A 21,129-nucleotide genomic window follows, 5' to 3' on the forward strand; every position below is an offset into this window, starting at 1 on the left:
TTCCATTGTGTATGTGTACTTTAGGGGAGAGTATCCCATTAACTTTAATTCTAGCAGTAGGGCCTTCGTATAGAGCCATAATTCTCTGTATAGTGGCACGGCCAAAACCAAAGCTAAATAAGGTTTGTTCGAGAAAGGTCCAAGAGACCCTGTCAAACGCCTTCTCGGCGTCTGTAGTAAGAATAATTGTGGGGAGTCTGTTCTCTTGAGCATGTTTCATCAACGAAATGACCTTAGATGTGTTGTCCTTACCCTCCCGTTTAGGTGTGAATCCTGCCTGATCAGTATGAATAAGTTCCGGTAAGTATCTCTTTATCCTATTACTAATAATTTTGGCATATATTTTGAGATCCACATTAATCAAGGAGATGGGCCTATAACTCGGACAGAGTTGAGGATCTTTGTTAGGTTTGGGGAGGATTGTGATGTGTGCCTCCTGGGCTTGGGGATAAAATCCAGTATCATCTGTAATACTATTAAAATAGTTAAGGGGCAGAGGGACTAAGTCTTTTTTAAATGTTTTGTAAAACGAGGCTATATAACCATCAGGTCCCGGGCTTTTCCCAACTGGCAGTGAGTCGATACATTCTTCAATTTCTCTTTGTTCAAACGGGGTGTCTAACTCTTGACTCCTATTCGGAGGCAGTTTACTTATACCTGCATTCGCAATAAATTCCCTTAGTTTATGTAGTGCTTCTGCCTTTAATAGTGGGGTTTTTAAATGATACAGTGTTTGGTAATACTCTTGAAAAGAATCTGCTATTCCTTTAGTGTCGTGATGTACTATGCCCCTATTGTCTTTTATCGACATAATGTGCGTTTGAGGTTGTAGTTTTCTGATTGTCCTAGCAAAGTGCCTGTTGCATTTATCGCCTAATTCATAAAATTTCTGTTTGGACCTCATGAAGCTTTTCTGAACTTTCAGATTCAGAAGTGCCTTAAGTTGTAATCTTTTGCTCTCCAGAGCTACTAGTGTTTTATGAGTGATGTTTTCCTTGTGGGATTGTTCCAAATGGGAAATTTCTGTTAACAGAGACACTAATTCTTTTTCTCTCTCTTTCTTTAGATTACTACCCATGGCCATCAAGTTTCCTCTGAGGACACACTTAAATGTTTTCCAAAGTGTCTTTGGAGAAACATCTGCTGTGTTGTTATTCTGCAGTATGAACTCTATCCAAGAATGTATTTGTTTTTTTCTACTCTCTGTATGTAACAGATACTCATTAAATCGCCACGTGAATTCTGCCCTCAGTGTCTTCGGTATAGTAAACTTTACAATAATAGGGGAATGATCGGATAATAGAGTGTTTCCTATATCAGCTTTTAAAAATATCTTCGTTGGATTGAGTACCTTCCATATGTCCACCACCTGCAAGTCTGACAGAGCTTTTTTAACTTCTTTTAAACCTTTATACGAAATAGTAATTTTGTGGGAAGATGAATCTACCAATGGGTTTAATGCGACATTAAAATCACCCCCTAAAATAGTAAGACCTTCTGTACAATTCTCTAAGACCGTAAGAAAGCGTTTTAACTATTCCACCTGGCCTGAGTTTGGGACATACACATTTGCAATAGTACACATTTGGTCAGCAATTTTCCCCTTCACTATAACATACCGGCCTTCTTTATCAGAAATCGTTTCAGAATGTTTAAAGGGGAGATCTTTATGGAATAGAGTCATCACTCCTAATGATTTCTTAACCGGATTATTACTCATGTATACTTGTGGATAATGGTGTAAATTGAACATTGGCATATGGTCGACCTTAAAATGAGACTCCTGCAGCATAACTATTAAAGCCTTCTGTCGTTTGCATTGTTGAAATACTTGCGTCCTTTTAACTGGTTCATTCAGTCCATTAACATTAAGGGAGAATATATTCCCCTCCATAGCGCCTATATCAGCCATAATCATCAAAACGGAAAAACTGCCTATGTACACGGTTTTCCTCACACTTGTCGTTAACTTGTAAGATGGGTGAAGGGTAGAAGGGGGTAGGAAAAGGGGTAAAAGGTAAAGAAAATAAAGAATAAGGGGTACCTAAATGCCGCAATATACTCATCAGGGTACAGTCCCTGAGTGATGATAGGAAAATAGCGGCTCGGGTGACTAGCACCACAGAATTGGGGGTAAATGGTTGGATAGAGCAAATCGGGATCATATTCAAGCACTTAGAGTGGCAGTGCATCTGATCCTAAACCAACCTGCCTAAACAAATATATTTCAGCAATGAGGCTATGGGTATTTAGAACAACGAGAAGCCAACACTAACGAAGGAAATAAAATAGTCTCCAGGGAAGTGAAAAATAACAGAAAAACAATGTTATCAAATAAGAGTATGCAATAACAGCAGCTAGAATTCTCTTATAAATTATTGTCCCTGTTTTTTTTTTTTTTTTTTTTTTTTTTATAAATTATTATTTACTTTCTCAATTCTCCTCACTGCCTTGTCTAAAGCATAAGATCCATATGATAGTATTAGTAATAACAGTAGCTTATTATACTTGCATTGCGAGTTCCTCGCTTACGTAGGCAGTAGAGGGAGTGAGTCCTGGAGATGATTCAGTCCAACAATATGTCCATAGTATTTTGGTAAGAACCAAAAGAAGTCCCTTGGAAGTTGGGTAAGGAAGAAGTAGTCCAAAGATCCTCGGGTATTTCCTGTCTCAATAAACAGGAGAAGCTGAAAAAAGGAATCGTCTAGTCCAATCAAGGTCTCTGTCTCTCCCTATATGTCTTGGGTGTCCTAGGAGTTCTGGGCGTTTTCTTCGAAGAGGGAGATGTGATCCATTCATCTTGCAGGTCAAATGACATCTCTTGTATTTTAGTGGTGTCCGGTATCCATCCAGGCAGTTCCATTGGAGGAAGATGTAGTTTTTTCAAAAAGTTATCTGTATCCATAGGGACTCTGATAGTGGCATTGATCCCTTCGTGGTTAGCTGTTAAGGAGAATGGATATCCCCATCTGTATTGGATACCTTTACTACGCAGTTCATCAGTGAGAGGTTTCAGCAATTTTCTCTTAAGCAGGGTTATTCTTGACAAATCCTGGAAAAGTTTAATAGTGTTCTCCTCATGCAATATTTGGCCGCCCTCTCTGGCCTTACGCAATATCTCTTCTTTTAAGGGGAAATCATGTATGCAACACAATATATCCCTTGGAGCATTTAAAGGGGCTGCTTTCGGTTTATAGACTCTATGAGCCCTGTCAATTTTGATGTCCGTGGCCAGCTCCCTCTGCAGTACAGAGTTAAAGATTTGGAGAAGCACAGTTTTGATTTCATCAGTTTGGACCACCTCAGGGACCCCTCTGACTCTGATGTTATTACGCCGGCTCCTATTCTCCTGATCCTCGATTTGCCTTTGGAGTTCCTGTATAACCCCATCCTGTTGCTGTATATGTTTATGGAAGGCTTTTTGATTATCATTGAATCTGCTGACATTGAGTTCAAGGCTATCAGTGCGTGCAGAAATGGTTAACATGTCCCTTTTTATATCCTGTATCTCCTCTTTTATAGCCAGGGTCACTTCCTGCAGCATGTCCTTAATGTCATTCTTAGAGGGCAGTTTGGTAATATATGAGTGTATATCTACCTCGTCATCCATTTCGCTTTCTGCCTCAGACAGCTCCCTGTTTGAATCAGCTTCCTCCTCGTGTGCTGCTTGTGCGGCCGCCATCTTGGATTCGGCTCGCATCGATTTTTTATGCAGAAATAAAGGAGCGATCTCTCCTTTAGAGGTCTGTTGTCTGCGCCCCGGGGTCTTATCCTTGTCAGGCTTTGATTTATGAGTCTTCCCCATCGCGATGCGCACTTTGTATGGCTGGTTTAGCTCAGGCTGCACGGAGCTCTCTGCCTATGCGTGCATATAGCTCAGCGTCCAAGCCACGCCCCCCCACAATTTATTTTAAATGAAACAACTCAGATGCAGTTGAACTGCAGACTTTCAGCTTTAATTCAGTGGCTTGAACAAAAAGATTGCACAAAAATGTGAGGAACTAAAGCCTTTTTGTTAACACAATCAGTTAATTTAACACAATCACTTCACTTCACAATCAGCTACATATGGGAGGACCAAGTTCTTTCTCCTGTCCTGTTTTCCACCTTCACTGGTAGTCTTGGTGTTATTACTTCTTTTTCTACCGGTTTTCACAAAAGCCCAATCTGGATACCCACATGTCTTCAGGGCCCCTATGAGATGTTCCCTCTGTTTTAACTTAGCCTCTGTGCTGGTGGTGATCTTGTCTGCTCCGTGATGTAGAGTTTTGATGACCCATAGTTTTTGATCTAGTGGATGGTGGGAGTCAAACAGCAGGTACTGGTCTGTGTGGGTAGGTTTCCTGTAGACCTCTATTTCCAGCTTACCACCCTCTCTGACTCTTACCAAACAGTCCAAAAAATCCAGACTGTTATCTTGCACATCTTCTTGTGTAAACTTGATGTTGTGGTCCACTGTGTTGATGTGTTCAGTGAAAGTCTGTACCTCCTGTGTGTGTATTTTAACCCATGTATTATCCATATAACGGAACCAATGACTGGGAGTGAAAGCTTTGAAGCTATCCAAGGCCTTTCTTTCCACTTCCTCCATGTACAGGTTTGCCACAGTGGGCGGAACTGGTGATCCCATGGCACAGCCATGCTTCTGCCTGTAGAACGTATCCTTGTACTTGAAATATGTGGTACTTAGGCACAGATCCAGTAAGGAACATACTTGCTCTGGGTTAAGCTTCGTTCTGTTGTCAAGGGTATTGTCTTTTATCAACCATTTTCTCACTGATTTAACTGCCTCTGTGATGGGAATGCACGTAAAGAGAGAAGTAATGTAATATGATACCATGGTTTCGTCAGTGCTTAGTACTAACCCTTGGATTTTGTCAGTAAAATCCTGGGAGTTCTGTATGCGATGCTCTGTATTTCCAACCACAGGTCTAGGATGTTGGCTAGGTATTTTGCCATGTTGTAGGTCACAGAGTTAATGCTGCTGACAATAGGTCTGCTGATTGGAGCAACATTCCAGAGGATATAAAGTGAAGCAAGATCCTATGTATAAGTTATTCTGAATTGAGAAAGCCAGTTGGATGACTGGTGAAACATCTTCAAGAAAAAACATAGCAAGTCCAGTTGATTTGACTTATTTCTATAGATATACAGAACCAAATTAGAAAAAAAGGTGTCTCTGTCCAAAGATTTATGGGCCTAACTATATATGCATATTTATTTTGTTAGATCCCTTACCTGAGCAGGCAGGAAGGGAGAAGTGGAACCTAGACAGAGGGTGTACCTTCATAGACACTGTTTATATTATATTCATCCTTATCTCTGGTTGAACTCCTACATGGATTATCTTGTTCTCCAATAAATATGTTAAGTCTATGGTTAAGTGTTTAGCAACCTCTGGTGCCAATTATTGACTGTATACTACACCCTGCCTCCACACGATTGCAAGGGCTTACTCCCTGAGAATTAAGGTCTCATCCGGAGCACAAATTATGGTAAAGTTGGAGCAACGGTGCTGCTTGATTTACTGTAAGCTTTCACTATGTTTATAGTTAACCTCAGCAGAAGAAGCAGTGTGATAGCACTGACATCAATTTCCCTGTAAGATTCTCTGGTAAGATTCTCTGGGCATTACAATATATTTGATTTACTTTTTATAGGAAAATAACATTCAGCATGTTAACAATAATAGTATTAACTGTTGTTTCTTACCTCTTTTAGCCACTTGAGAGCTGTCTTGAGCCACAGGGCTTTTCTTTAACTTCTGAAAAGGTGTTACTAACATTTCTTAAAAATACACAATATTGCTGTTACTTTGCTTTCTCACTTACAATTTCTATGAACTTTTTTTTACAGTTTTTGAAAGGCTTGCTCTTGGTGCCTAATTTAAGTTTTTTGCCTGATCTATGTAACACAAATCATCAAACATTCTTTTCCTTAAGTGTACTGGAATAAAGGTTCTCATGCCTAATTATTGCAACCTTTTCATAAGGTATGTTCAATCAAATGTTGTATTACAGTACATTGTACTGAGATGGCATATCTTCTATAATGTGGTAATAAAATATATATGCACATCAGAGCCTCCTGTATACAATACACCTTTCAGTTTCCAATATTAGTTTAATTGAATAATCTTGCTTAAAGAATGCTTCCAAACTGAAATGTTAGAGTATAGTAATAATTGTAGTTCACAAGATATTAGTGGAAGAATGCTCCCATGAAAGTTTATGTCCCCATTATATCTCATCCATAGATTCCAGTGGATAAATGCTCTAGTGATTTCCTGTTTGAACTGTCTTCTGGCTTGGCAGCCTTCAGAATCTGCATTTCACTTTCAAAAAAAAGTTGATGAAATATTAATTTTAAAAATTTAGAAATTGTTCTGACTACGAATATAGCAAGCTGCTCTGCTGTGAATGAGGCCTAGAGGAAATTCTTATTTGTAATCAATGAGATAATTTATGACTAAAATCACACACAGTAATTCATTTCCACTTTTTAAGCAGAACCTTCTTTCCACTGTTTGAACCCTAACAAGTACAGATCCACAGTTCACATCTGGATATACACACTGCAATGAAATTGAATAATGAAAAGGATATTATATGCCTTCTAGCACTTGCAAGACTGTACTACCTATTTCATTTGTGTTATCAGAAGGCATAAGGGATAAACATGTCATTCCCAGGGGTCTCCACGCTAGCAGTGAAGAAGTGTGGTAGATGTGTATTAACATAGTAACAGTTTTTAGCAGTTTTAGATGTGTATTACTTCTTTGAACTCTATTTAATGAGAAATTGCAATTCCTAATCTAAACACCTTTTCCATGAAGTTCCAAGGATTTTAGATAAGCACCAAAATGAATTCTAAACCTCATGATATAACACCATACCTGAAAATCCAAGCAGAAAAACAACTATTTCCAATTTTAAGCTTGAGAAGATGTTTGTTATTTTGGTTTTCCCAATAGTTGCTCTCTTAGCAGGGCAAGCAAAATGTAGAGTTCCACCTTACTAGTTGTTTAGTTATTACATATTCAGAAAGATTTGCAGATAAGAAACAAACAACAAACATTATCATAGCGACTTGGCCAATAGCATACTAATGACCATAACATTTATATGTCATAGAGTTAATCTGAAAAGTGCACAGAAAATCATAGAGATAGTAAAGCAACACCCACATCAAGCATTGAAAAATAAAGTTTACATTTTTACTTATTCTTTATACATAAACATAACTAAGTTGCATGTAAATAATTTCACCACAGGCACTCACCCCATATATTCCAACCCTTAAAATACATGTATTGGATCTTTTATCCAGAATGCTTGAGACCAGTCGGTTTCCGTATAAGGGATCTCTCTGTAAGTTGGATCGATAAACCTTAAGCCTACTAAAACGTTATTTTAACATTAAGAAAATCCAATAGGATTGTTTTACCAACAATAAGTATTAATAATTTCATAGTTGTGATCAACTACAAGGAACTGTTTTATAAATTACAGAGAAAAAATAAATACTTTGGGAGATAGCCTTCCTGTAATTCTGAGCTTTCTGCATAAAAGGTTTCTGTATATCATACCTGTACCATTTATTGTTTTTGTTTAGTTGATTACATTTTTTTCATGTACAGTAGCTATACTATTTTTCAAATTATAATTTATTTTAATTTTTTTTATTATTTTATAATGATTTTTTTGGCATCAGAACAATTTTGCAATTTAGCTATACTTCCCCATTATATTATTATTCGCTGTCTATGAATCTGGACTGACAATCTACTATCCTGGAAAGTTTATTAGAGAAAGCTTATTCACTATATTTTTATCTAATAGAGTACTTTTCATAATGGGCCCAAAATGGAGACATCTGTATGGAGACATCTGCTTGTATACTTAGGGATGCATCAATATGCTGTTTCATAAAAACTGAACATAGTTGAACATAGTTAACATCTGTATTCTAGTCTAATAACTTGTTCCCATTATATATTGTAGTTTTGCCAGTCATGATTGTGTTGTGTGTTGGTCCAGCAATATTGTTACACCTTATTGCATTCACTGTGCTATTCCATAGGGAAGGATATTGACATCTGATGTACTGTAGGAGCTTAGGACTTCTGCTTCTGTAAATCTTTTTTTATTGTTTTAATTTGTTGCAGTTATTAAATTTGAACTGAATGATTTCTACTAAGAATCATCACAGACATGTTGAGTTATATTGTTTCACTTTAGCACTGGAACACATCTGCTGTTAAACTATAAAATATAGCTACATCACCCTTTGTGGGCCAAAAACAGCTCTGTTCCTATCTGAAACATACAGTATGTGTCCTTTGTTGCTTATTTATTGTGCCTTTTCAGTTGTATATAAAGAAAAGCAACAAAGGCATCTGTGATCAAAGTCAGAGACTGAATAACCATTCACACTGATAGAGGATGTTTTTAGAATGGATTACATCCTTTCATTAATCTGAGAATTTTCAAATGGCTAATAAACTAAGGAAAATCTGCAATTACCAACTAGGGAGTTATAAATAAAACTATAAAATATTCAGCTAATATATAATTCATATAGTAGCAACAATCCAGCCATATGTAGTGCAATGAAATCACAGTGCAGGCACAGCTTGTTTTAGATTTGGGAAGTGTTAGCAAAACAAGGTGTGGGCATCACATTTGGCTGCACTTTATGTATATGTATAGATTTTAGATGAATCCTTGCAGGGGATTTATATCCTGAAGCCAGAAGCCAACTTGGTTCTGCTTGAAAATGATTCCTTTATTAAGCAAGACCTTGATATATCAATCAGTAGACAATTGCCTACTGTTACTCAGGTTCAGCTGTATTCTATATTTAAATTTTTTTAATAAGTATATTAAATGTGGATATAATAAATAAACCATTTAACGTATGCCATTAATATACACCTTTAGTTTAAGAAATCAGCATTAGCCAAAAGAACAGATGCATTTTCAGAAAAAAATATACCTGTATATAGTTAACATTTCTTGAATTCCACAAGCATTTGCAAATAAAGTATTTTGCAGTTTTGTACCAACAGTCATTGATATGGAAATTATATGATTAAATTTGTGGTGTAAAAATGAAAAAAAAAAAAATGGAAAATTAAATTATGTTTGCTATTTGCTGCTCCAGCTAATCTGTGTCATAGGAATTGGACCAAGGCCTGCCACATGGGAAAGTCTTGCATCTCACTGGCATCACAAGGCCCTAGGCTAGTCCTCTCCTAGCAGAAAATATGTTACATGAGACCTTTAGATACATTCAGATACTGCCTGTAAGCTGGAGAACCATGCAGTCAGTGCATACAGATTGCTTTGGCATGGTATTTATTAGCATGCTGCAAGTGTTTCAAAATTAGCAATTTCCGCTCTCTCAGGTCTTAAAAAGTGAAAAGGTTATTTATTGAAAAGAACTGATGTTTCAGCTAGCACTCTAAGAGTTAATATGACAGAACTATACACATACAAGAAGAATAATACAAAGGAACTTATTGGAATTTTAAGCGGTTCTATGTAAAATCCGACCAGTTCCTAAATCAATATTTTCAGTAGCCCTGTATTTTCTCACTTGCTAAAAAGCCATCCAACTCCTTCTTGAAGCTTTCTAATGTATCTGTCAGTACAACTGATTCAACAACTGATTCAGGGAGAGAATTATACAACTTCACAACTCTCATTGTATAAAACATTGTTTAATACATTAAGATGGAACCTCCTTTCTTTTAATTGAAATGGATACCCTTGTGTCTGCTGTAAGAACCTACTGGAAAATAAAGCATTAAAGAGTTTATTGCATGGCCCCCTTATATATTATAAATATTTATAATATTTCTCCTTAAAAACCTTCTATGCAGCATACACATCAATTTGGTCTTTCTACATAACCGAGCCAGCTTTTCAATACACTTTGCCAGCTATGTTGTCCTTCTTTGGACTCTCTCTAATTCAATAATGTTCCATTTGAGCAATGGAGACCAAAACTGCACTGTATATTACAGATGGGGGCCTTACGAGCACTTTGTAAGGGTAAGGAATGACCTCTCCTCTATGCCCCTTTTAATACAGCTCAAAATCTTGTTTGCACTTGCAACTTCTGACTGATGATACTTACAGCCGATGTTTATAATCTACAACAACCCCAGAGTCTTTTCCCATTATGGAATTGCCTAATGTAGTCTACATGTTTTGCCACAAGCGAATGAATTCGCGAAACTGCAGCTGCAATTTGCAGGTGAAAATTCCATCACTCCAAAAAAAATTGTTGCGTGTCAAAATAATCCAGACACCCATTGACTTTAATGCATTTGGACCAAATAAAAAATTGATGCGTGTCAGAATTATTTTGACGCCCATTGACTTCAATGTGGTTTGCAAATTTTTCACTGTTTCAAGAATTTCGCAAAATTCACCCATCACTAGTCATTAACATCAGTTCCTGCGATGCTGGAGTATTCACCGTTACCCTACTATTTATACACAGACAGTTCAAGAGCCAGTTGATATGCTTGTTTTGGTGTATGAGAAGCCATAAGAAAGACAGACAAGCGTACAAAGTTAATGCAGATGAAAGATGGAACTGATCCTAGAGCCACTACAATGCTGACCCAATAAGAATACTGTTAAGCTGAATGACATACTTTGTTTAATATTGTGATTTGTTACCAGGCTATACTGCATCTTATCTCATGTAAGCCCACCAGCTTTGTGGAGGTTTGTTCTTTATTATCAAAGTCTACTGACACCTCAGACAATTTTTGTTAAAGGCTTTTTTTTTGTAAAAAACTGGGCAAATTGATAGGCTGTGCAAAATAAAAAATGTTTCTAATATGGTTAGTTAGCCAAAAATGTAATGTATAAAGGCTGCAGTGAGTAGATGTCTAACATAATAGCCAGAACACTACTTCCTGCTTTGTAGCTTTCTAACTCTGAGTTAGTAGGCGGCTTTAAGGGTAGCCACATTGGACATAACTGTTCAATGAGTTTGCAATTGATCCTTACCATGCAGCTCAGATTCAAAAGCAAACAGTTATGACCCATGTGCCCCCTCTCAAGTCACTGATTGGTTACTGCCTGGTAATCAATCAGTGGAAACCAAGACAGCTGTAAAGCAGAAAGTAGTGTTCTGGCTATTATGTTAGACATCCAGTCACTCCAGCCTTTATACATTACATTTTTGGCTTACTAACTATATTGAAAACATTTTTTATTTTGCACAGCTATCTGTTTAGTCAGCTTTTATATTTATACTGAGCAATTTCTTTAATAAGCAAAAGAAGCACTTGTGTGCCATGTGTTATGGGGGCTTGCCTCACAAACTGCAGATCCCTTAATTAGCCGGAAGAACTATGAAAACAAATAATGGCAAATCATTTTTCTCATAAAAAAGAAAGTGGTGTATCATGTACAGGCTGGTTATGATATTTTGCTAATTTACCAGCGCTCAGTATAGGTTAAGTAGGTCTGTAAGTTTGCTTTGTTAATTATGCAGCCTTTAAAATCTGTAGCAGAATTTACCCCTACATATTTTTAATTAAAAAAACCTGCACAATTAATTTACTAACACTGATATACAGCTTAATCTTGCTGGGGCATAGTCACCCCAGAAAAGTTACATAATTACATAACTCTGAGCTTATTGTCTTAAAGTGGACCTGTCACCCAGAAATAACAAGCTGTATAATAAAAGTCCTTTTCAAAATTAAAATTTTTTGATTGCCCCTCCTCTATGCCTTAGGCATAGAGGTGGTGCCGGCAGTTACTTTCACTTTCCATTCAGGACTTCCTAGATGTCACTGCTCTCCCCACATTCTCCCCGTTCTCTTAACCATTTAATTGTGTAGCCAGTGCATGAGGATGGACATCAGGTCCCCCTTTCTGGTGCACAAACAAGATTCTGAGATGATGCAAGGCTTGTCTTAATATCAGTGTCCACAAAATAGCTCCTGCCTGCTTGTTATTCTTATGAGTTGCCAGACTGATGGTAACAAGATTCAAATAATTTATACAGTGTAATTTAAGTTTATTTTGCTTGACTAACATGATAACATAGGATTTGGAATAATTTTTGTTGGGTGACGAGTCCCCTTTAAGCACATGGCACCTAGAGGCAATAAGCAGCCTTAGATTTTTCAGAAAATGCACATGCAACAAACTGTTTTTTTTGCTTCATTTTTTTATTTATATTCTTAAAAGAAAAAAAGAAAGAGTTCAAATGGGTACTTAAGAGTGACCCATTTAGATAGGTTATCCAATATCACACATTCGTTTTCTAGCAGACAACATTCTCCAGCATTAGCATTAGCACTACAAATATATGTGTGAGGATTAATTAGAATGAAGGCAGTACTCCCAATTTTTTTGGGAGGTTGGGTGCCCAGACTGTATCTTCTTCCCACATACTGCATAGCAGCCATATAATACCATAGGAGTAAAAAGTGTCAGGCAAAATGTAAACAAAACCTTCAGTTCTCTTTTATTATGTCATTAATGGACTATGAAATCCCCCAAGCAGCAGAGGAGACTACCAGTATTAAATATCATGTGAATTGTGTTGACTCTTTATGGGATGTAAAGCTGTCATTCACCAACGCTGTTATGTTTTATCCTGTGATTGCTGAAAGCTTTGTTTCTAAAGGAGTTTTACACATTATTATGAAGCCACTGTGTTATTTACTTGCCTTAAGTTAAAGGAAAACTATACCCCAAAATGAGTATTTAAGCAACAGATAGTTTATAACAAATTAAGTGACATATTAAAGAATCTTACCAAACTGGTATATATATTTAAGTAAATATTGTTCTTTTACATCACTAGCCTTGGACCACCATTTTGTGATGGTCTGTGTGCTGCCTCAGAGATCACCTGACCAGAAATACTGCAGCTCTAACTGTAACAGGAATTAGTGTGGAAGCAAAAGACACAACTCTGTCTGTTAATTGGCTTATGTGACCTAACATGTATTGTTTGTATGTGTGCAGCATGAATCATACAATCCCAGAGGGCGGCACTTAATTTTTAAAATGGCAATTTTCTTTTTAGGATTACCCAATGGCACATACTACTAAAAAGTATATTATTATGAAAATGGTTTATTTACATGAAGCAGGGTTTTACACATAAGCTGTTTTATGCAATATATTTTAGAGACCTACATTGTTTGAGGGGTATAATTTTCCTTTAATAAAATATTAAAAAATCAAAAAGAAAAACATTAAAAAAGCAAGAATATTTCTTGATACTTTTAATGGGAGTGTCTTGCAATTAATTTAGAGTAAAGAAAACAACAATTAGTGAGTTTCTGACCAACTGCAAAGGCTCACGTGAACAGTATGGCTGAATGAAGATCAACAAAAGAGATTTATTTGGTAAATATTCCTTCATGTTAACTTTGTATTTTTATTTTAAAGGAAGATTTAACACATTTTCAAATTTTTATGTCCATGCCTAAATCTGGGCATACACTGACAGATTTAAGCTGCTGTTTTGTCCCCTTTAGATCATGTTGGGAGCTTCTCTTTCCATGTATGGGCCCTTCTGTTTGCCCTACTGAGACAGTTATTTGCTGACAAACTGGTCAGATATCTAATGGGCTGGATCGGGAACATTGCAGCACTGATGAGGTCCTCTCCTAGGATTGCCACCTTATGACCTGCATTTACTTTCCTTCAGGTCAGGGCAATATATGACGACACTTGGAGGGTATGATGATGATGACACAGGGTGGACAATGACAACTTGGGGTGGAATTAATTGAATAGTTATTTTGTAGCATAAACAGCTGTTTTACACGGGAACCTAACTTATCTGTTCATTTTAATAACATTTTCTGTTGCATGACATATAATTGTTCGGTAAAACAACTTTTTGAGGTTTATTAATGTATTGATCTGCCCATACTCTTCAATAGGACACCTCAATTTTTTCATCTTCAGTTTAGCACTGTCCTGGTAAAAGGGATACATTTTGCATCAGATGGCCAATGTTTTCTTCATGTCTATAATAATGCAGTGTGGCACCTACTCATATAAACAAGAATTAAATTAAGATTTGTAGGCATGCATGTAACCGTGGAATGATTCCGTAGCAAGAGAAAATTATGAAACTTTCAGGGCATCTATATAATTCTAACATTTTACTACCGTATTTCAACAAACTGAAAATGTATAGAGGGATAGAAACAGGCTGCATTCTTCTTGCTGAATTCTATAATGATATTAATTTTGTTTTATAAACAGAAGGCATTGGCATCTAAACAGAACAGAGCAAAAAATAAAAAGAATGCATGGAAATATTTGAGGAGGAAGCTGAAAGCTAGATGCATAACTTACTGCCAACCTTCCAAATACCCAAAATAATGAGACTGGCATAAATTTTGCTGGCTCTGCACTGTGAAATGTTCAAAAGTAAGCTCAAACTTTCTTTTGCTATAAACCTAAATATTGTTTCAGTTCAGCAATTTTTGTGCCTCTGTGTTTCCATCATTTTGTTGCAAAAGTAAAACCAATAAGAACTTAAATAATGCTAAAAAAGCATACAAGGTTATTTGTTTACTAACACAGATGCAAATGTGCACAAGTGCAGTAACCCACTCAGTATTTTCTTTAATTTAACTAACTGTACTAAGTACCACTGCTATTTTACTTATAGTAATGTCTAGTTTTGAAAAATGTATTTAGGGCTATACTTACCTGCTTGGTTTGTGGTGACATTCACAGACACATACTGTCGAGAACCTGGGCTCAGCTCAGAAACACCGTTTTCAGCTTCAATCTCAAAGGTGTAGTTTGTGTGGGCCTGAAGGTCTATAACCATCACAGATGTATTTCTCAAACCAGTTTGCTGAGGTATGTAACGGACATGCATACTGCATTCTTCACATGGAAATGTGAAGGAATTGCACTTTTTGCAAACTATGTTATAAAAAACATCTTTTCTTCCACCAGTATCTGAGGGGAACATCCACTCAAGAAATACACTTGTCTCGTTGATGTTGGATATAGCATTTCGTGGAGCTGATGGTGGTCCTATTAGGAAAAGACAAAGGAGAAACATTACTTGTTACTAAAGTTACTTATACTTGGAAACAACAGTCATATTCAGTAAAGCAGTGTCAGTGTGATGTGTATTATTAGTCATTACCACGTGAGGATGAGAACAGTTGGTGGAGGGGGAAAAAATTTAATAAGTCATATTTGCAGAAATAAAGACATTTCTTATTCTCAGAATTCCCTTCTTACTTATGTTTAACATAAACTTGCTTAAAAAAAAAGAAACAAGAGAAATGTGAAAATTAGAAAATGTACATTTGGTTCTCTTTCAGTAGCATTAGCATATAATTAGCAATATATGTTTTTATTACTTTTTTTCTGTTTACTAAAAGGGGAACTCCGGTTTCCAAATCAAAATTTGATAAAGAGGCCCACATAACACAAAAACCCCTAATATACCCATCACAATTAACAGTTTCTTCATATGTATGAATAAATGCCATTTTCTAGGCTGAAATCCAGCTGTTCAACAGTTTTTCTCTTTCTGCATCATTTGAAATCCTGGCAGAGAAGGAGGGACTAAACACTGATGTTACAAATTGTAACAACTTTTCCACAGCTTACAGACAGCATGCAAGAACTACATAATCCACAATGCATTGCACTGTGATGTTCCGTTCTTTATTGAAATCAGATGGCTGCTGATACTATGTAAAAGTAGTCAGCCATCTCAGCAAAGTAGTCAGACAGATCAGCAGGAGAGCAGGGAGCTAGGCTTAGGGAACTGTTCCAAACCATTAAAAATCATGAAAAGTCTGCATATTTTTTAATTGATGTATATTGCAAAGTTGCTTGAAATTATGTTTACTTTTCAAAAAGCTTAAGTTATGTTTGTGTGAAGATCCCCTTTAATATACATAGCAGACATTACTGCATGCCTCAAATGTACATTTTAACACTATGCACACACAGTACTTTACTGTATGCCTGGAACATACATTTCAGCACTCTGCTTGAGTAGAAATGCATTCATAATAAATGGTAAATAAATAAATGTGTACATTCAATTTACTTGAATGTTACACTAGACTTCTGCCAGTGAATTACAAATAATAGATGCAAATTGAAATTTGTCAAGCATTTAAATTCTCTTTGCTCCAGCGTTCCTTCCTGACATGATACAAAACAATGATGTGTTTGTCTTTGTTCAGGTAAATTACTCAAAAAGTTTTATATTGCTTTATAGAATATAAACGATTGCGTATTTTGTATTAATAATGTTGTAGAAAGGAAATAAAAATATATCTCTGTAATGTACTTTAAAATGGGTATTTTAACAATAAAGAAATTAAGAAAGTCTACAGGGAACAAATCATCAAAACTAAGGACATTTGCCTTTTGCCCTTTGTAGAAAATATAAAAACTTTTACTGGACAGTTATTTCAATATCTATAAGTGCTAATTTTGGACAGAAAGCAAGTTTCTCCTTTCTCTATGTGATACTATGCTAAAGAGTGATCTGTAAAATCAAGATATGGTGGATCTTGGTGGCTGTTTCTTTAAAGGGTAAACCTTTAAAATGTTTATGGTCAGGAAAAACATTTTCTTATTACTACTACACAAAAGAGAAAATAGGAAATCTAAATGTAAGGTTAAAGGGCTGCACTAGTTTATAAAAATGTCAGGGTAATGTACAGTATACCAACCCATGAGTCTGCAATGCCAAATAAAGGCAAATTACCAGAGCTCAATCCAGTATCCAGTAACAGGGCAACATATATGGAATTACTATATCAACCCCAAAATAAAAAGAAATGCCTATTTTAAAAAAAACTTAATTCTAAGCAACTTTTCAATATACATTTGTTAAAAATTTTCAGCACATTTAGGGGGTCCGAATTCATCTCAATATTTTGTGCTACAAACTCCAATCAAATCTGCTAATTTTTTTATGTTTATTTATTATTACATTTTCATGAAAATTTGCTTTGCAGGTGTATTCTGACTTTTCACACATCAAAAATTCATTGGGACTTCTCCCATTGACTTATATTCAACCTCGACAGGTCTGAGATGCCGGATTTTCAGCTTCAGGCTTTTCCATCCTCTGGGTTTAATAAAGTGTGAAAATCTGTGATTTTATAAAAAAAAAAACAATCACAATTTTTTTGTGATTTTTGCATTTGGAGTTTAGTAAATAACCCCCTTAAAGTTTATAAAAACATTGCTATTGAAAGCAGCATTCAGTAACTCCTGGTAGTTACTTTAACAACAATGTTGCAAAAGTTCCTCAGGATAGACAGGTCTGTTAATCAGCTACCTTGTCTTACATTGTTTCAACAGTCTGATCTACCATGGCACAGAGTAGAAAGAGACAGACAAACACTGCTTTTATGCTTGATGCATATACAAATATCTTAAAAACTATAGACAATTGGTATGAATGTATATTGCAAAATTGCTTAGAATTATGCTTTTTTTTAGGCAAAATTTTTTTGGGTTCCCTTTAAAGGGCTGTTCACTTTTAAATGAACTTTGAGTATGACGTAGAGAGTGATATTCTGAAACAGCTTTCTTTTTTTATTTGTGGGTTTTTACCGTGAAGGAAAGTCTTTTTTCACTTGGGGTGCCAAAAGTTAGCCACCCCCAAGTGATCCCATTTACTTACCTGACACCCCAGTCCAGTGCTCCTATCAGGAGAAAACGGCCCAGGGTTACTCCAGTGAGCACCAAGGAGCATTCTGGCATTCCGGCCTGTGGTGTCAGGTAAGTAAATGTTATCACTTGGGGGTGCCTAACTTTCCTTCTCCTTTAAATTGTTTAGCCTTTTATTCAGCAGTTCTCCTGTTTGCAATTTCAGTGGATGCTAAGGTCCAAATTACCCTAGCAACAATGCATTTATTTGAATGAAAGACTGAAATATGAATAGTGAGGGCCTGAAGAGAAATATGAGTAATAATAAGTAGCAATAGCAATTCATTTATAGCCTCACAGAGCATTTGTTTTTTTTTTCGATGAGGTTCAGTGATCCAAAAATGAAAGCTGGAAAGAGTCAGAAGCAGAAGGAAAACAATTCAAAAACTATAAAAAAATGAAAGGCCAATTGATAAGCTGCTTGAAATTAGCCGGACTACAACATACAAAAATTTAGGAATCACTGGTGAATTTTAAAATTTCTATCTTTTAGATATTGACAATGTATGTAATATGTGTATATGTTTCTCTTCTATGCATCAAATACTGTACATTGAATAACTAAGTCTTTAATCTTCATTTCATTTAATCATGGGTGGTTCAAAATGTCTGTGTGTGACAGACTTAATATGCTTACTTGTACAAGACATGGTGTATGGATCTGACTCCCCTCTATAGTAACGGTCCTCACAGACACAAGATGTGGATCCCTCTTCATGCGTGTAACTGTGAGGTGGACACTTGCTACACATCAAACTTTGAGGGGAAGACTTAAAGAATCCTGTTGGACACGCTGGGGAAAAAAAAGAATGATAGGTTACTTTTACTTAATAGAGGGATGAAAGAAGTAGCCTTGGATTTCATTAGCTTGAATAAATAACTGAGCAAAAAGCCTGTGGTTCCATATTCATACAGTATGAGTATATTGCCATGGTATTCAGTGTGACTGATAATATCTTTATAATACATAAAATCATAGATTAATCTTTAAAGGGGTGGTTCACCTTTCAGTTAACTTTTAGTATGATGTAGAGAGTGATATTTGTAGACAATTTGCATTTGGTTTTCATTTTATAATATTTAAGGTGTTTGAGTTATTTGGCTTTTTATTCAGCGGCTCTTCAATTTGCTTTTAAGCAATCTGGTAGCTATGGTCCCAATTATCCTAGCAACCATGCACTGATTTGAATAAAATACTGGAATATGAATAGGAGAGCCTGAATAGACAGATGAGTAATAAAAAGTAACAATAATAATACATGTGTAGCCTTACAGAGCATTTGTTTTTTTAGAAGGGGTCAGCGACACCCATTTGAAAGCTGCAAAGAGTCAGAGGAAAAAGGCAAACAACTATAAAACTATAAAAAATAAATAATGAAGACCAATTGAAAAGTTGCATTCTATAACATACTAAAAGTTACCTTGAAGGTGAACCACCCCTTTAAAATATATAATTAAATGGGAGTTAGCGATGACATAAATGTTGTCACATTATATAGTGATACGTATGTATTATACTATAAACTATATGATCTGTTATTAAAATATAAGGATATTATATGTCACCTTGGCGTTCCATAACCCTAATAAAAGATATTTTACATCAAGCCTTTCTTTGATAATACAACTCCTTTAGTATCGTTACATTATTTCCTTTATCCATTTCACAGCAGAAGATACAGTACTTATACCTTTATAAGTGCCTTTATAACAGTTTTTTCTGGACGGAACATGTATATCAAATTAGGCCTGACCAGGTTCATCTTAGTATATTTCAAAAAGTAATTATTTTGTCTAGTTACAGGTTATGAAGAAACCCTAATCTGCAGCCTTTGTCATGCTTTGAGATAAGCAACTCATCTGTGTACTATTTGTTTTACTAGCTTCTCCTCTGCAAACAATTACTTGACAGAACTAGGATGTAAAGTGAAATTGGTTTCATTTTCTTGTTAAGAAATAACCAAAAAAAATTCTTAATGAAAACAATATGCAGTAGTAGTATGTTCAGCATAAGTCCTATTCATTGACCTTATGCTGTATACTGTCCCTAGACATTTTCATCAATCAATAAAATTCTACAGTCTATACACTTGCTTAAAAAAGCACCCATCCTGAAGTTATTAAACACTTAAGGGCAGATTTACTAAGCTCGAGTGAATAAATAGAATGCAGAAATATTCGAATTTCAAAGTATTTTTTTGGGTACTTCGACCATCGAATTGGTCAAATTCGATCTAATCGTATTATTCGAACGATTCGAAGTAAAAATCGTTCGACTATTCGACCATTCGATAATCGAAGTACTATCTCTTTAAAAAAACTTCGACTTCATACTTCGGCACATTAAAGCTACCTAAGTACAATGTTAGCCTATGGGGACCTTCCAAAGCACTTTTCTAAGTTTTTTTTTATCGAATAAAAATCATTCAATCGATCACTTAAAATCGCTCGATCTAACGTTTTGCACTAAAATCCTTCGAATTCGATATTCGAATTCAAAGGATTTTACTTTGAGGATCGAATTAGAGGGTTTTTTAACCCTTGAAATTTGACCCTTGATAAATCTGCCCCTTAGAATTTTACTGCAATTTACCAAACCTCTAACGAGAACATCAATAGCTGTTACAGAAGAAGGGCCTTTATATACGATAGTTATGAGCATATATGAGAAAAGTGTGTTCATGCAGGCTCTACAACTCTTTCCCTCAATCAATAAAACATATTAGCTCATGATAACTGGTTAAAGAATAAGACCTCTTACAAGGAGTATTTTTGTACTTCAAAAAACACCCCAAAGAGAAAAACGTTGTTTATAACCTTTTATTTATTAAGTATTAACATTTTTGTACTTTTTTTTCTGGAAATTCCAGCACCAGCAACGTTTTACAATCCTAAATATGCTTGCAAGTTTTTAAAAGGCAAACAATTTTTGTGTAAATATCTGCAAACAATACCTATAGACACAGTACAAAATCTTTTCCCCTTAGGATTGTGAGGAAGAAGAAAAGCACTCTGGTAGATGTTAGATGCCTGACAGCTTTCTCAGCTCACATTGTGAACCAGACATGCCCTCTATTCAATACATTCCCTCCAGCTGTAATTTATATGTATGATGTTTTTGACACATTTCACCACAGACCTGTAACGTCCTCTTTTCCTTTGTTATAAAGCAGACAATGCCTTTTCTGTGATCTGAATTAGATCCTAATGTTCTCAGCAACTGACAATGTCACTATAATCCAGATGGTCTCTCCAGTGTGAGACATATCTTTATATTTAATCGGCCTTATTAAGAATACAAGAGAACTAATTCAAAACTGCAGAATGGTATAATTCATTTTTGGATTAAAGGAAAATTCCTTATGCAGGTTCAGAATGTGTTTTGTGGGTTGATAGACTTACATTAAAGCTGATA

At 35.8% G+C, this 21,129-nt stretch overlaps 1 protein-coding gene across 2 annotated transcripts in view; it reads right to left on the reverse strand.

The window, feature by feature from the left end:
- The window catches only part of LOC108704562 (ephrin type-A receptor 5-like), a 311,050-nt gene that overhangs the window by 67,467 nt on the left and 222,454 nt on the right, over nucleotides 1–21,129 (reverse strand). For both annotated transcript variants that reach the window (XM_041579738.1, XM_041579737.1), the window contains exons 4-5: nucleotides 18,352–18,507; nucleotides 14,721–15,056 (exon numbers count right to left, since the gene is read on the reverse strand). In XM_041579738.1, the coding sequence (XP_041435672.1) occupies nucleotides 14,721–15,056; nucleotides 18,352–18,507 (492 nt within the window). The remainder of the gene's footprint in view (nucleotides 1–14,720; nucleotides 15,057–18,351; nucleotides 18,508–21,129) is intronic.

The sequence above is a fragment of the Xenopus laevis genome, chromosome 1S (assembly GCF_017654675.1).
Source record: "Xenopus laevis strain J_2021 chromosome 1S, Xenopus_laevis_v10.1, whole genome shotgun sequence".
Taxonomy (NCBI): domain Eukaryota; kingdom Metazoa; phylum Chordata; class Amphibia; order Anura; family Pipidae; genus Xenopus; species Xenopus laevis.